The 15,834-nt window shown below is 42.3% G+C and overlaps 1 protein-coding gene across 1 annotated transcript in view; it reads right to left on the minus strand.

The window, feature by feature from the left end:
• LOC138000649 (E3 ubiquitin-protein ligase HERC2-like) overlaps positions 1-15,834 on the minus strand; it is a 104,896-nt gene that overhangs the window by 20,956 nt on the left and 68,106 nt on the right. The window contains exons 33-45 of the mRNA XM_068847209.1: positions 14,312-14,614; positions 12,710-12,821; positions 11,933-12,152; positions 10,360-10,696; positions 9,680-9,877; positions 8,631-8,912; positions 7,411-7,727; positions 6,662-6,839; positions 5,240-5,493; positions 4,279-4,423; positions 2,854-3,567; positions 2,007-2,212; positions 1,090-1,349 (exon numbers count right to left, since the gene is read on the minus strand). Coding sequence (XP_068703310.1) covers positions 1,090-1,349; positions 2,007-2,212; positions 2,854-3,567; positions 4,279-4,423; positions 5,240-5,493; positions 6,662-6,839; positions 7,411-7,727; positions 8,631-8,912; positions 9,680-9,877; positions 10,360-10,696; positions 11,933-12,152; positions 12,710-12,821; positions 14,312-14,614 — 3,526 coding nt within the window. The remainder of the gene's footprint in view (positions 1-1,089; positions 1,350-2,006; positions 2,213-2,853; positions 3,568-4,278; positions 4,424-5,239; positions 5,494-6,661; positions 6,840-7,410; positions 7,728-8,630; positions 8,913-9,679; positions 9,878-10,359; positions 10,697-11,932; positions 12,153-12,709; positions 12,822-14,311; positions 14,615-15,834) is intronic.

The raw sequence follows: 15,834 nt of genomic DNA on the forward strand, positions 1-15,834 counted from the left end.
ACAAATTGTTGTTTTTCTAGAAAAAGGGTCACTTGACCACGACGCTGCCGGCTAAATCAATTTATTATTAGTTTTAAGATTACTCCTTTTCATTAACTCTTGCAGTGTTAGGAAAATTCGTGATGACTTAGCCTGCGTAACGGGCAGTTGGGTGAATTTTATACGCTTGACCTTCGAGTGATCGTTTGAATGTAATAGCCCCGCGAGGGGGGAAACTCCCGTTGGCCAGCGGACGGGGGAAATATATTTCCCGATTGGCTGATAAAGAGTCAAAAAAATCCGCCTGTCAGTCAAAATTTACTGTGCAAATCAAAATATCGCGCCAAGAGCCCATGATCTATTTCCAAAAAAAATCTGAAAAGTTCCTTGCGCGAGCTTGAATTTTCTGGTGTTCTTAAAGAAGAGCAAAAAGACGCTTATAAATGGAAGTGGTATTTTTTGGCGCTCCTTCAGGCAAAAAGCTTTATATTCAGCTCTTTCTGAAAATAAAGGATATGGCCGGCGAAATGTGTTCTGCATTAGTAATCACACCTTTGAGAAGCATCATTGATGATCAGATTTAAGAAGCTGACGGATTAGGGATCACGGCAATCTCGTTGGTGGATGCCAAGCTGGAACATGTATCAATAGTGTTCGTATCGGTAGAAGATACGTTGGACCTGGCATTTCTCAAGCTGCTGAAAGGGCATTTTAATAACTTCCACAAAAGATTGTCGGCTATCATTGTCAACAAACTGCGCACAGTAGAAACATGGACAGAGAAACGGTAATGGTAAGTTGAATCTTAGTTCGATCTTGTAAATTTTCCACAGCGGAAATATAAGTTGTGTTCCCGCCAATGTTCACAAAAGGCGCGCTATGATTGGTTGCTAGTTGACATCAAACCCGTGCTTCACACATGGTTGAAAATGAGAGTTTCGAAAATCTCGTTCCTGGGGTTGATTGCAGGCATTCTCGATCCTTTTCCTTGTCCCCTCTTTTGACTTCGCTCCAGATTACATTCGAACGATCACTTGAAAGTCAACCTCGCTGGTGGTTGACTTTCACCAAATCACATGCTAGGCAAGCTAGACATAAGTGATGACTTACCTAAAAGACAGCGCACCAAATCAATCGAGGGACGAGATTGCAAAGCCCTATCAGATAATACGTCACAGGGTGCAGCAGCTGGAGGAATTGGGTATACAGTGAAGCGCCAGCCCCATCCGTTTACTGAACTGTCGCTCACAAACTTCCACCGCAGCTCATCTCCGCTCATGCGCAATTCACTTGACCAGTCAGACCATTCGCGGCCAGAGCGGATTGCGACTACACGGCCGGAGCTATCCATTATTGTCAGCGGGTCATGCCTAGAGAAGCAAACAAACAAACAAGGATTGTCTAAATGAGACCAGGCGATACTGCAGGAAAAGTCAGAATACCGCGAGTAGTTATTATAAGTAAGTAAAGTAAGTAAGTAAGTAAGTTTATTAACGTGACCAAACATATAAGTTATAGAATTGTATATGCATGGTTTGTAGGGATCAAAGAGATGAAGGAGATCCAACAACAACAACAACAACAACAACACTTTATTTCACCCCATAATATACAAGAAATAAAAATTTATAACAATAGTACAGACGATGATAGGGGCGCTGGCTGCCCGAAATAACCTAAGGGTTAAAAATGCCAGGCAGCCAGTTAGGGTTAGGAATTAAACGGAACAAAGCTGTTACAAGCAGGTCTAGAATTGTTACTACATATTTCAAGACTTTTAGCATGTGTTCAGATTCAAATTCACAAAAAACTGAGTCCTTGTTCCGCCATATTGATTTCCCTTCCTGGAGATGGTAACCGACATGGAAAAAAAAAACTTTTTGCTTGTTACCTCATTGGACATAAAAAAAAACAACAAGTTAGTAACAAACCCCAGACCATAAGATGCAAAGGTAAATAACTAGAATTAATTAAAGCAATCGTATAAGCTCGGATATATAATAACAACAATGCTGTCACTTCCTTACCTTCTCTCAGTAGAGCTCTGTTTATCAAACTCAACTCTAAGTCCTTCTGCTCCAGGTATCTTTACCACACCGGTGGTGTTGGAATCCTCAGTGTAGGGATGACTGCTCTCTTGCACAACCGGCTGAAAGCTACTATGAACACTGCTGTTGTCTGCTGCAACGTCTTCTAGTTCCGTGATGCACAGTTCAAGAAGCATAGACGCTATCTAAAATTCAAGGTTACATTAGTGGTGTGAGACCTCATCTTTTTGTTTGTTTTCGCTTATTTTTTCCCGTTGTATAACCCAGACGGTGAAGGCAACACAACCGAGCAAGTTCCATAATTTTCGTGCACCATACAAGGCCGGACCACAATAACGGTAAGTCGATTTGTGAATGGGGTTCTAAAGCATACCAGGGAATAAGCCAGTCTCGTATTCTCACGGTTAATCTGGATCTACCATGAAATTGAGGCTAATGCGGGGGAAATAATTTGCATGTAAAAGGATTCCCCCACAGTAGCCTCCATTTCATGCTCGATCCAAGGCAACCGTTAGAATACAAAACTGGCCTATTTCACTAGCAAGCAAGGTCGTGAGACAAGGCCTAAGATTTCTTGCCCTTAACGGCTAGTATGTCTAAATGTATTACGATGTGGTTATAAAGACTTGCAATTTCTCCACAGCTATTTAAAGACACTGAGTATTGGTCCAGCTGAAGCATGACCACACCCTCGCGCACGGTAGAGCGAAGCTCATCAAACTGAGCTATGGTTTGTACTTGACCTTTGGTTTACTCTGATTGTTAAAATTGCTCTGGTGTGCCAACCGAAACACCAAAATTGACATTCTGAGTGCTTTAGACTCACCTCTGGTTTAGTCTGTGCTAGAGCTTTCAATACCTCTGACAGTACTTCCTTCCCATTTTCACCAGCTCTATCAGCGACAGCGAGCTTCAGCAGCTCTACTAAGAGTCGTGCGTCATCATGTGCAAGGTTTATCGTGAAGTCATCAATTCCTCCAACTGGCGTTTTCCCGGACTTATTAACACCTTCCATTAGCTTGACGTCATCTATGGAGACGTACGAAGCGGAAGCCAGAGATGTCACCTCGTTGTCTTGGGCTTCCGGTGTACATTCACTGCGGGAAAATGAATGAGGGGCCATTAGAGCTCTCACGACCGCATCACGCGAATAAATTATTTGGAGAGCACCCAGAATATGGCCCAGTGCTTGCTGGCGTTCGTGATTGGAATTCAGCGAAAGAACGATCTTTGCCAGGGAAGGACGGTGCCGTTGCTCTGCATACTCGTTGCTTTGGGCCTCGGCTGAGATACTCCGCACCTGAAAGTCTGAAGAGAGAGATGAAGCACCTAAGGGATCTCTGGAAGCAGGGAACATGACTGGCTCATGCGTAGTTGGTGGCGGGAAATCAGACTCGGCCCAGGCGATGCTGTGAGAAGAGCCGCAGGCCACACGAGTGATTTTGAATTCTTCAAGACCAAGGACCATCTGTGGCCGGCGATTGACTGTAGTAGTGCCATTCCCTTGCTGCCCGTGGTCATTGTCACCCCACGCATAAACCTTGCATTGGAAATCAAAATTTACAAAAATTAAGAAGAGGGTATTTTCAAACAAACAAAGCCTCCGGGGCTTCCCCGATACCATCCTTAAGATATGAAATGATCTTTCTTTCAAATTGCGTTGCTGTATTCTGAAAAAATTGTCGTGTATTAGGACAAACATTGATGATCTTTCTTTCGCTGCTAGGTTTGTTATGTTCTCATTTCTAAACTGACTTTGAATAAAGTTAGACTGAAGCCTTCCTTGCCGTCAAAATAACAGTGTTTCACACCTTGCCCAGGTTCGTTTCTATTTGGATGGCCCTCCCTGTCTTTCTTCCCGTATCTAACATTAAACGTGGAAAGACTGTCTGAATCGCCAATCATCTAATCGCGAAAAGAATGGGAATGAATACGCTACGCGCTCTGCTAAGATGCGTAACGGGAATGTATGGGTAAAACCAAGGAACGAGCTGGAATGTAAAGTGTCAAAGCTACTTTTGCCTAAGTTGTCCCTGTTACAAGTAATGATGTCCCTGTGACCCAAACATCTTTGAAGATTTAAAAGACCTTTTCTGCTCGCGGGATTTCTTTCTCGGAAAGTGAGATGAGCAATATGATTTTGATAAAGCTCATTTTTCCAGGTATTTTCCACCACAATTATTTTGTCAATCCAGACCTGGCATATTCATCTTTCAGTGCTTTCTCATGTCCCTGCACGCAATTGCCTTACCTTTCCCTCATCTGTAACAGCGAGACAGTGAAGTGCCCCAACAGCGACATCCACCACTTTCTCTTCTTTAAGTCCTTCGACAATCTGAGGTTTGCGGACATGAGAGTCACTGCCGTGACCAAGACGAAAATAGTCACCTTTGCCCCTAAACGAAACACAACGCTGCTGAGATTTGGAAATGACCCATCCACCGCCTTGACGACGGAGGCCTACAATTTTAGCATACTTGTACCAATGCACATTCATAGACAGTGCTATTCACAATACGCCCCAGAGGCATTTTTACCCAATCCGGTTTGACAGATTCCCACAAGATAAGTGATCCCGTGGTCAAAAAAAAAAGAGCAGAGTTAAAGGACAACATTGATGCAGTCAGTCCTTCAAACCTGATCAAGCGCCCAGAAGAGAACCCCTGTCATAAAAGTAATCGCTTAAATTTGTCGCCAAACACCTTTATCAGAAGGTTCCAGCTTACTTCTTGATGCTCGATCAACGCTCCCATAACTCCATCACAATGAGAACAAGTGAGATTTTTCGAAATGAAGTGCTATTTTTACATTTATTTTCTTATGGACAGGAGACTGGCTTGTAGATGTGAAATTTCAGCAGTTTGCATTCCGTCAACTCAATACATTGCATCCTTTCACAAGAAAACTTAGGCCCGACAAACTGACCAGTTCCCAAAGATGTGGCTCATAGCCCATTGCACAAAGCTCATGGTTTTGAAGTACGGTTTTCCGGGCTTCTCTGACAATTGCCTACCTACGTAGGAGGATGTCTCCATCATTTCATTGACAATCCACAATTCGTTTGTTAGGACTCGTACTATTTCTATAGAACAAATCACTGGCTGCTGATAAAACGAAGAAATACGAACCGTGCGCGAACTAAGACAAAGTTTTCCTTCGAACGCAACAAAGAAGGAAGGGACAAAGTGGAAATAACAAATTGAACTTCTTACCAGGTCCATACTTGTCCCACTTTTGTTAGAGCGAGCGAGAACTGGGCTCCACATAGCACCTTACACACACCCAGTCCTTTGAGTCTCTCCACTACATGCGGCACACTGCAACCCTCACTTCCGCCTCGGCCCAGTTTGCCAAAGTCTCCATCACCCCACGACCAAACACAGCCGTCGTTGGTGAGTGCGAGAGTTTGAGCATCACGGCTCCCACAAGCAACGTCTATTGCGTGGTGGCCGGACAAAACACGCACCTACAAAAGACAGAGTTCAAAGGTATGGTAAGGGTTCCTTTATTTAACAGTCATTCCAGGAAAAAAAGGATCCGACATGCTTCATACGTTGTCTTCCACTGGCGTTTAGTGAGCCGTGTTAATTGTCCGAATGAATGAATTAGACAATTTATTAGTTGACTCAAAAACCGGCTTTTCAGCCAACTTTACATATGTGAACTGATAATAACAAGGACAATTAGACTGCTATAAAATACTCCTCTAAAAAAGTGCTTCTTTACTTAAGCCTGAAAACGTGGGAGTCTCGCTAATCCAGCTAGAGATTCTGGAAGGTCACAGACTATTTTCCCATTCGCATAGTGCAATACGTTTTGGGGGGGCTCTTTACATAAAAAAAAAGCAATACAAGTTATTTACTCTTTGGACTGAATCATGCTTCAGTGAACCGGATATCCATTTTTTTAATGCAAATAACCCCCCAAAATCAACTGTATTATGGGATTTGCGAAAATAGCGAATTCCTAAGACGGACTACTCAAGATACAAATGACCGTTGACTAGCCACAGCTCTCAAGAAAGGGATGTCCAACTTGTTGTTGTTTCTAGTTTTAAGAGGATGCGTAGCGCCCCTCTTCTTTAAACTATTACAAAGATGGGGCAGAGCAAGTCCTTTCACACATTTAAAAGTCATTACAATGTCCCATATTTCAAATAAATGCGCCATCGGTAACCAAGAGTGGCAATGCTGGCTGCAAAATTCGAAACTGCTTAAAAACGCGCGATGCTTCTCTTAGTAGTGTTTGCCCAAACAGTTGATGAATAGAAAAGCTCACTAATAGTAATTACGGCTGCAATCAATGGCTGCATCAAACAGATACTTGACACGATTGATTTGACAAAGGCTTCCTGTACTTGGGAAACCTCTGTTATATGCTCATTGAATATAAAACTTGCATTTGAGGTAATTCAGGGTAAGTAAATCGATCGGGATGCATCTGACAAAGAGTATACATGAGGGCTACTTAACCCTCGACCACAAATGTGTAAGTGATTAGAGACGCGAGCGATCTCGAGTAGAAAACAAAAAAGAACTTTAATTTCCGTCGCATAGTTGATTCAAATACATGTACTGTGCATCATTCAAAATTTATGAGCATGTACAAAGAAATTGACCATTATCGTCACTTGCCTGTTTAGGCCTGACTTGTGTCTGGTTGTCTCCATGCCCCAGACGGCCATACTCGCCCAGGCCCCACGTGAAAAGCTCTCCCGTGGACAGGACTGCTGCACTGTGGGAGCTGCCGCAAGAGATCTCTTGCACAAATTTGCCCTTAAACGCTTCTATTAATTGGGGGCGGTCGTAGTTCCTACAATCAAATATTCAGGATGAAGCAAAAACAAGAGCGTTTTTATCAAAACACGCGGGTTGATCGCGTCATAATGGCTACGGCCTTATTTCTCGTATATTTCGTCTCATCTCCTCTCGGGTTGGTTTTCCCGTTGTCTGTTTTTGCGCCCAAAGAAAAGTTCTTTTAATGGGAAAATACAACAGCGTGAAAGAAAGGCAATTGTGCTAGCAGGGTACTGTCCTGTGAGGTAAATGAAATCTTGTAGGGTAGCTCAAGCGAACTTGAGTCGTCGTCATCGACGACAAGGACAGTGCATTTAAAATTCACCGCTTAACAGGCTGAAAGAGATCTGGAAATGGTCCATTACATTGTTCTCCAAGTTGTTTAACATTGTCCCAGCTTGCAGTTTCACGTTGCACTTTGTAATTTTGTCGCATGTCTTAATTTCTTTTCTATTGTTTAGAAATATAAATAATTCATTCCGACACAAAGGGAAAACCAGCCCGGCGCAAAAAAAGCGTATGTTTAGTTCGACATGGTGAAACCTTTGCAAAAAACAGTCCCTAAAAAGAATACCTTTAAAACTTACACTTTACTTCCGTGTCCGAGCTTTCCGTCTTCTCCTTCTCCCCATGAGAACAATTTTCCCTCAATGGTTATTGCCATAGCATGCCGGCCCCCAGAATGCACTGCGACTTTCTTCACTACATACTGACTCAAGGCCTCAATTTGTCGGGGCATAAGCACGTTTCCGGAAAAAGGCCCTAGTCCCAGGCGGCCATTGGTGGACTCTCCGCAAGCGAACACTTTGCCTTCCATGGTAACGGCAAATAAACTCTTTGACCCACCACAGACTTGTCGGGCTTTGAGAGCAGATAACACATCAGAGGCTAACGGCATCTTAATCTAAGGAAAAAGTTGCGCCTTAATGCGAAATGCTTTAAATACTAAGTCAAAGCAATTGGGTGAGAAGGATTTTCGGGCTGACTTAAAAACAGACCACCTAGGCAACTGAGCACAGTATATTATACCCTAAATACGAATGAAGTCTGTACCACAATGTGATGAGTCATGACAATTGTGCAACAAATCGTTGGAACAACACTGCTTTCCATCGAAGAGATAATTCATGACTTCAAAGGGATTTGAACCCGTGACTTCGCGATGCCGGTGCGACTCTCTAACCAACTGAGCTACAGCTGTATGAAGCCACTGTTCCCGTGATGAATGAATCAATGAACGTAATGATGTATGAAATGACTCATATATTGAACTGCGGATATGAAATTAAGTGAGCTATGATCCTCGCAGTTACGAACGCAATTTTCGCATGGAGAGAATCTGGAAAAATTTGAATCCGTGACCTCACCGTGGATTCATAGCTCAGATGGTTACAGCGTCGCAACGCGTCGCAAGGTCACGGGTTCAAACCCCGTTGAAGTCCTGAATTTTTCAGGCTTCTCTACGCAATTGCTAAAATTGCGTTCGTAACTGCGAGGATCATAGGTTCACTTGATTTCATATCCGCAGTTCAATATATGTTTCATTTCAAACATCATTACGTTCACAATGAAATTTAGCGCCCTCTAATTTTAGTATTAATAAGCGATTATTTGCCGTTTCAAGAGTGGAGGAGCTCCTGACTAAAACAGAGTGAAAAAATTATCCTTTTCGTTGGGATTTCACAAAATGTACTAACTTTTCTTGGGGATAGAATATTTGACCGGAACATGCAATGAACACTACGGTCGCAGTAACGAAACAAGCCAATAAATACGATAAAAGCAAACCAGTAGAACAGCATCTTACCTTGGATCCCTTCAAGCCACCTAATTGGTCTTTGTCATTCAAACCCCACACGAACACTTTCACTTGTCCTTCGGGGGTAGTCTGGGAAGAGGAAGATTTCCTTCTCAAAGCACGTCTTTTTCTGGCTGCATCATCCTCCTCATCCAACGCAAGAAAAGAAAAGCTGGCTGCCTTGTCGTCTTCGTCCCCTTTGGCACGAGCTGTCAAGCTGATCCCGTGAATCTTACAATCGATGCCACTGCTCTTGCACTGTCGAATGCCAATTTCCAGGAAGCGGTAATCCTAAAATTGAAACAGACGTTCACAAAAATGATCGTTGCAGCATTGACAAGAGAAGGCCAATTCAGCGAAGCTTTTTCAGCTGTAAAGGTACATGTACTTTACTGACTTCGTTTTATAATGAACCAGAACGAAGCCGATTACTATATTCAACCGCATTTCAAGTGCAAGTCGGTGAACTGTATATCAAAGTTAAATTTTTTTTTGTCAGAAGAGCAAACATTTGACAAGAGGTTTAATTCAGGTATGGCACAAGAGAGTATGGGTGCTATGCAGATTTAATTATCACTTTTTAACGGTGATTACAGCTGATCAAACTGAAGAGGCCATTTCTCTCTGTAAAATAGGGCTAACGATAAGACGAATAACGAGTGAACGCAGAGGAGGAAGCTGAGTGGACAGGTGGGAAGATGAGGGGGGGGGGGGGGACCATCTCATCTCAGTCCATTTCTCGGTAATTTGTCTTGACTGTCACAAAAGAGCTTGATCTGACGCTTGAGCCTCTTTCCAAGGGAAGCCCAGTGTAAAGCCTTGAGAATTATAGAGTTTCCACTTACAAGGAAAGTAAAAAAGGTAACCTTATGTACAAGGAAGGCATTTGATTAAATTTTAAAAAGAGCCGGGCTAAATTTAGAATTACGAATGGCCCGTTTGACCTTTTATGAGTTTAGAATTTAGAGAAACTATCCCATACAAGGCCAAATTAAACTTTTAGTCCACGCAGGCTAAAAAAAGGAAAAGAAACCAAAGCGAACATTAAGACTTCTGACCTCTTGCGCGTCTTCTATCAAAGTGACGACAGACTCTGTTGCACTGATGTGGATGGTTTTGATTTCTTTCAAAGCTTGAATATTGTCTCCTGCCGACAAAACAACCACTGAAGGCATGTAGCTGCTGTCCGATGGGTCCACTGTCATGGTTAAACGCTGGATCAAAAGATCGGGGTTTAATTCCATGCGAATCCAATGCTGTGCAAGGGAAAAACGTCAGAGTCAGATAAACCAAAGAACACAAACACGGCTCAAAAGAGTGTGGAGCCAATTCGAGCGGTTTACATTGGAGTGTCAATGATAGGCCAGAGAAGGAAAAATCAATTTTGGTATCAACGGATTCGTTTCCAATGCTTAACTTAAAACAGCAAGTGTGTTAAAAAAGAATAAAGAAGAGAAAAAGACGTACTTACATCTTTTATCAAAGGAAAACGAAGAGAATGAATAATCTTAAAGCAGTTTTCTTTTCCTTGTAACTCGAATACTTTGTTTTTGAAACCGACGCTTACTGTAAACGGCTCATTAGTTCCTTCAATCACGCAAACAAACGCTTCACAGATTTTTATTCGTTTAGCTCACAATTCTTTTCAATTGTGTTGCTTTCCATGAAAGATTTCCCCTGGATGTTCACCTTATTAACCTGGTGCATTATTAACATCTAACATAAGAGAGAGTTCCACCTTTCCTTGCGATCCTGCTGACTGCCAATAAGATTCCGTTCCATCAATCAACCTTTCCGCTTGACTCTCCCGGGAGGATACCATAAGACTCTTTACCACTCGGTCCCATTCCTTCACAATGTGCTCCGGTCCTCCGATTCCCCCCGGCGCAATCTTCTTCTTGCCCCTTCCTGCCTTCCCAGCATTCACCGGGATACTACTAGGTTCCTCAAAGCGATGAAAGGAATGGCGGTGGTTTCGGCGAAGCCGGAAACAAGTTTCGCAATAGTTGAAATCAGGACAGGTTTTACACTTGTATCGAGAACCCTCGATGGGTGACATATGACAGCCATCACATCTACACAAGTTAAAAAACAAACAAACAAACAAACGACCATAAAGAACGATATTCATGCGATGAAAAAACCGCAAGTGCACCACCTTCTTCATTGCAACATATTTGTGGTCTTAGCGATAAAAAAATACTAAAGTTGACAAGAAGTTTAATTTGGGTATCGCACAAGAAAGGATAGGTGTGTTATATAGTGGTGTGTATTTACTTTTTTTTTTCCTTTTTTTTTAAAAACTGTTTTTGACGGAAAAAGTCTAGATTGCAAGTGGATATTCTAGTCACGGATCAAGAATACGGAAAATCGGTCAACAGATACTCAAAAGAGTGTAGGGAAAACTCTATACGATCGGACAACCGACCAAGGCAGATAAAGTTCTTACTTCTCTAGGGCTGTTCCATGACAAAGACGTCCCTGATACTACACACTTTACGTGCACGCTAGTCTTGTTCGTATAGATTGGGAAAACTATGTTTCATTTCATTGTTATTGGTCTATCATCGCCTTGATACAACTGAAAAGCTCTTAAACAATACGACTGAAGTGTGTTGTTCCCAGCCGCTTCGCAACCACAAGACCTAGCGCATGCGAAAGGAGACGCGCGCACACCGCGATGATGTCCTGAAACGGGCAGTTTCTGCTCCCCAAATCAAGATTGCCTCAAAAAACCTCCATTTTGGCGAATCTATTTGCAAAAGCTTTTTATTCAATTAGTATAGGTAATCACGTGATTTCAAGTGCAATTTGCAATTTGCAAGTGTAACTGTTTTCAGACTTAAATCCCTTGAGAACATCACATGGTCTATCACGTGGTCTAAAATGAGAAAATAAACCGTACAAGCTAAAGAGGTTTATTGACTACTTTCACAATCCCATAATGCAATACGTTTTGGGTGGGGGGTCTTTACATGAAAACAATACAAGAAAATTACTCTTGGTACTGTATCATGCTTCAGTGAACTGGATATCCATTGTGTTAATGCAAATAAATCCACACGTCACAATTATTCAAGATGGCTGCGCCCGCGAAATTTGAAAGCGAAAATAAGCGATTTCAAAATTCACTTTTCTTGATACAAACACGGATTTAAAAACAAGCTTCGAACAAATTTGTTTGAAAACATAAATTCCTCTGTTTTAAACTTATTCTGTAGTAAGAGTGGAGGTTCCCTTAAGACTCGCCTTAAAAGCTGCATAATTTTATTAACCTGTGATAAAAACGCGGCGATTAATTTAGCTCTGACCTGATACGCGGATGGGTCGCAGGTACAATTTCCATCTCAGAGATTAACCCAGTCCAGTTAGTTTGCTGCGGGAAGTCCACTTTGACATCTTTTCCATTTGGGCTGATTGATACTACTGTACCCACACTGGCATGATTAACCGATCCCCACTTGTACTTAGGCGTAGTCACAGAGGGCTTGACACGCACTCGGTCGCCAACTTTGATCAATTCACGCCTCGCTAAACAAACAACCAGCCAGGGAGAAAAAAAAAAAAACACTCAGAGGATATTGCATTGAAGCGAGAGGAGCAAAGTAGCTTAAATAAAAAAGTCACACATCCTTTAGGACCCACGAAAAAGGCAACAACTGAGTCTCATCTGGTCACTTTCCAAACAGCTTAGCAAATGCCGGTTCCTCATTGCGCAAAAAAGGGAGTGAATGTTTAGGAGGCATTCTCGAACCCGAGATGAAAGTGATCGTAAACTGATCTTTGATCGCATGGGCTATTAAAAAAAGGAAGGTATTGTATTTCATTTTGATCAGCACAAACAAACACAATTCGAAGGCAAGAAAGAAGCGTAGTCATTGAGAGAATAAAGAATAACCATTTGCCGAAGATCCTTATCTGAGGAAATTCTAGAGGAAGCAATTTGACGGGAGCAGCTCCAAGTTCTTCCGGTAGTTCCACCCTCCCCCCCACCCAAAAAAAAAAAACAAAACAAAAAAAAAACAAAAACAAAAACAAAACACAAAAAAACAAACAAAAACCTCACTTAGTTTTCAACGCTTTCTTACCGTAAGAGTCGTGTCCGAGCAATTCCACATGCACATAGCGAACCCAGTAGGTTCCATTTTTCTTTTGCCAGTCACCTTGTACATTCAGATCATGGAGACCATCACGGTCAAGCTGAAAATAATTTGAAACCATTAAAGTGAAAAGATGGGACTGTTTTGGCTGTTGCAACGCTAACTAACGTAAAATACGAGAGGAACAGCTTGTAAAGGAGAACAATTACCCCACCAAAACACACCGTTGTCTTTTGTACCCACTAAGACCTCTGCGTGTGAAGTGGCGATGCCTGTATTCACGCATGTGTGACAGCAGGCTTCTGTGTCATTTCACTTTATCAATAAAAGGTTACTAAACTGCTAAAACTATAAACACGGCCTCGCAACCCTCGAACGTCCATAATCAGAATAGCAAAGGAAAGAGCCCTAAGCGAAGTCTTTGGGACAGATGGCAGCTCATGCACGCACGTTCTCAAAATCTCTTCCAAAGGAAAATAAAGAAAAACAACGGAATCAATGACGTAATGTTTAAAAAACGAGCAGCAGTGTTTCATCGGGTTTAAAAACACGAGGCGTCGTCGAGTGTTTTTAGACCCGATAAAACACGTGCTGCGAGTTTCATGAACGGCTTCAAAAACATTCCACAAAAAGGGTGTCGATCCCTCGGGAGTCCGAACAAAGGTTCAAATTGTGAGGGGAAGATATTAGCAAACAAGACTGAAACAAGAGGACCTTATAAGCAGTATGGTAATTTAAAAAGCACGTTTTTTCCCCTTCAATCCTTTCTTTGTTAAAGTCGATGGTTGAAGAAGGTTGGTTAAAAATGCTGTGTAAGAGAAAGTTCAGATAACTAAAAACTGCCGATGAAGAAAAAGCCTTGCTGGATAAATCCTTTCCAAAATCAACACGATATGTCACAAATTGGTCTTTTAATATTTTTGCACAGCGGGCAAAATGCATGGCTGGACAAACAAGCAGCTGACGAAGAAGCAAGGTTCGACGTGGAACGGGACAACATCCAAAGTCTAGATAAGAACATTGTTAACATGACGGCGGAGTCGTTGAATTTTTTGGTTGACAAAATCTGTTGCAGAAGTTTGGAAGGAGGATGGGTAAAAGTATCCGACCAGGAGTTTGTAATGGCTGAAATTAATTACTATGCATAAGTCACATGCAGTGTCTTGATATCTGATAAAACACTGCATACTAATGAGGAGTGTTTTATCAGCTGATAAAACACCACATACTATTAAGGAGGAAGTTTACCAATATGGAGTCACTGCATGTGATGTATTATCGACCATTTGATAGGTCAATGGGCTTAAGAATTATTAATGAGTTTCAACCTCATTTACGACATTAGAAGCTGTAACACTAGACGAACCGTTGAATTACAAGATTTGTCACGTGAGATTCTACGTCTGGCGTCTGGCGCTGTGACGGGAGTTAACTCGCCTTCCATCATTACGACCTCGGATCGATTGCCTGTCTATGAGTTATTCGTATGCTTCTGTTAAATTTGATTTAATTTGGTTTGATTCTTTCACAGCCTCCCCCTTCAGTGGAGCACTTCTTTTCGGCTACATAGGCCTCAGACGTAAAACCCACCTTAATGACTCGGCCAATATCTCCCTCGTGTACCTCCTCGTATGTCCTGCAACATCTCACCATCATACCCACTTGAATGTTGTCGCGCACATATCTTGCATATTCATCGTTACTGGAATGGTCGCTGCGTTTCTTAAAGTCAGTGGGCAAGGCATAGACTTCTCCGTTGTCACTCAAGTCACTCAAGCTACTATCACTGTCGCTACTAGAAAGAGCACCGCTGTCGTCATCATCGACATCTGAGGATTCAGCACTTGATTCCAACTCTGGAGCAGCCACTGGTCGGTCTTGTCCTTCTGGAACCTGTCAGATGAAAAAAAAAAAGTAATAAAATTAAGGGGGTAGTTTCTAAAGAAACTGTGGTACTGCGTCGTTGGGGAAGTAGTACACAAAAACGGATAATGTAAATTGACCACCGTACAGGGATTCTAAAAGCTTCTTTTTTTTTTCTTTTACGTTTCGAGCGTTAGCCCTTCGTCAGCGCGAATTTTAGAATCCCTGTACGGTGGTCAATTTACATTATCAACTCCGTTAATAAAACCAAATTTTTGAGATAACAAAGTATTAAGGTTGCTAAGAATGACAATAGAGAGCTTTACATTGTAGTATCAGTACAACTCTTTTCATGCAAGTTGCAACCAGGCATATGATCTCTCTCTAGAAAGAACAACGAAGGTCACTCACACAACACGACAGCATCCCTAGAATCTTGCAGGCTCTCAGCTGGTGGGGACGAGGGGAAAAAATGTTCCGGATCCAGGAAAAAGAGAGCGCGCGAAGTACTGGGGAGAGGGGAGGCGGAGAACGGCCTCACCCCTTACCAGAGCTTTTTCCGTTTTTTTTCTTGCGCTCGCCTTTTCCACGATCCGGAACATTTTTCCCTCGTCCCCACCAACGAAAAACTTGGAACAGGCTACTATATTCCGTATTGGTTTTCTTTCCTTTCCTTTTCCACTCACATTTTTCTTACACATAGCCAAAAGATCGATATTAGCAAATTGCACGAAAAAAGGGTGACTCCCTTTTCCTACTCTTTTCGAACAGTTTGTGGTATCTTTAATATCCCTGAGTGTCATTTACAAACAAAGGTTGCGGTAGGGGGCCTACGGTTCATTGTCGTATCCGAGAAAGGCGAGAAAGGCTGATGATTTGCTGCTGTCAAAGCAAAGTAACCTTGGATGTTGATCCGGCCAGATCACAGTGCGACCTCCAGCTCAGAAGAATGGCACCGTATCTAACTAGGGCATCCATGAGGAGGTGTTTGTTGACAGTCAATTGGTGGAGCACTGCACCACCACTGAAGTGGTCAGTCATGATAATGAATTGAAAAAGAGGGTAGAGAAGGTTGGCTGGGATTTGCGACATTTACGAAACAACAAAATCCGTAAATAACTAAAGTGGAAAAAAGTTCTTCTCTTACGGTTCGCAACAACATGAAGGCATATCAACTCAAAAGAGTGCGACAACATTACTCTGTATCAGTGCTTCGAGAGTAATGACAATTTGAATCAAGCAAGAAAAAC

The sequence above is a fragment of the Montipora foliosa genome, chromosome 4, assembly GCF_036669935.1.
Source record: "Montipora foliosa isolate CH-2021 chromosome 4, ASM3666993v2, whole genome shotgun sequence".
NCBI lineage: Eukaryota > Metazoa > Cnidaria > Anthozoa > Scleractinia > Acroporidae > Montipora > Montipora foliosa.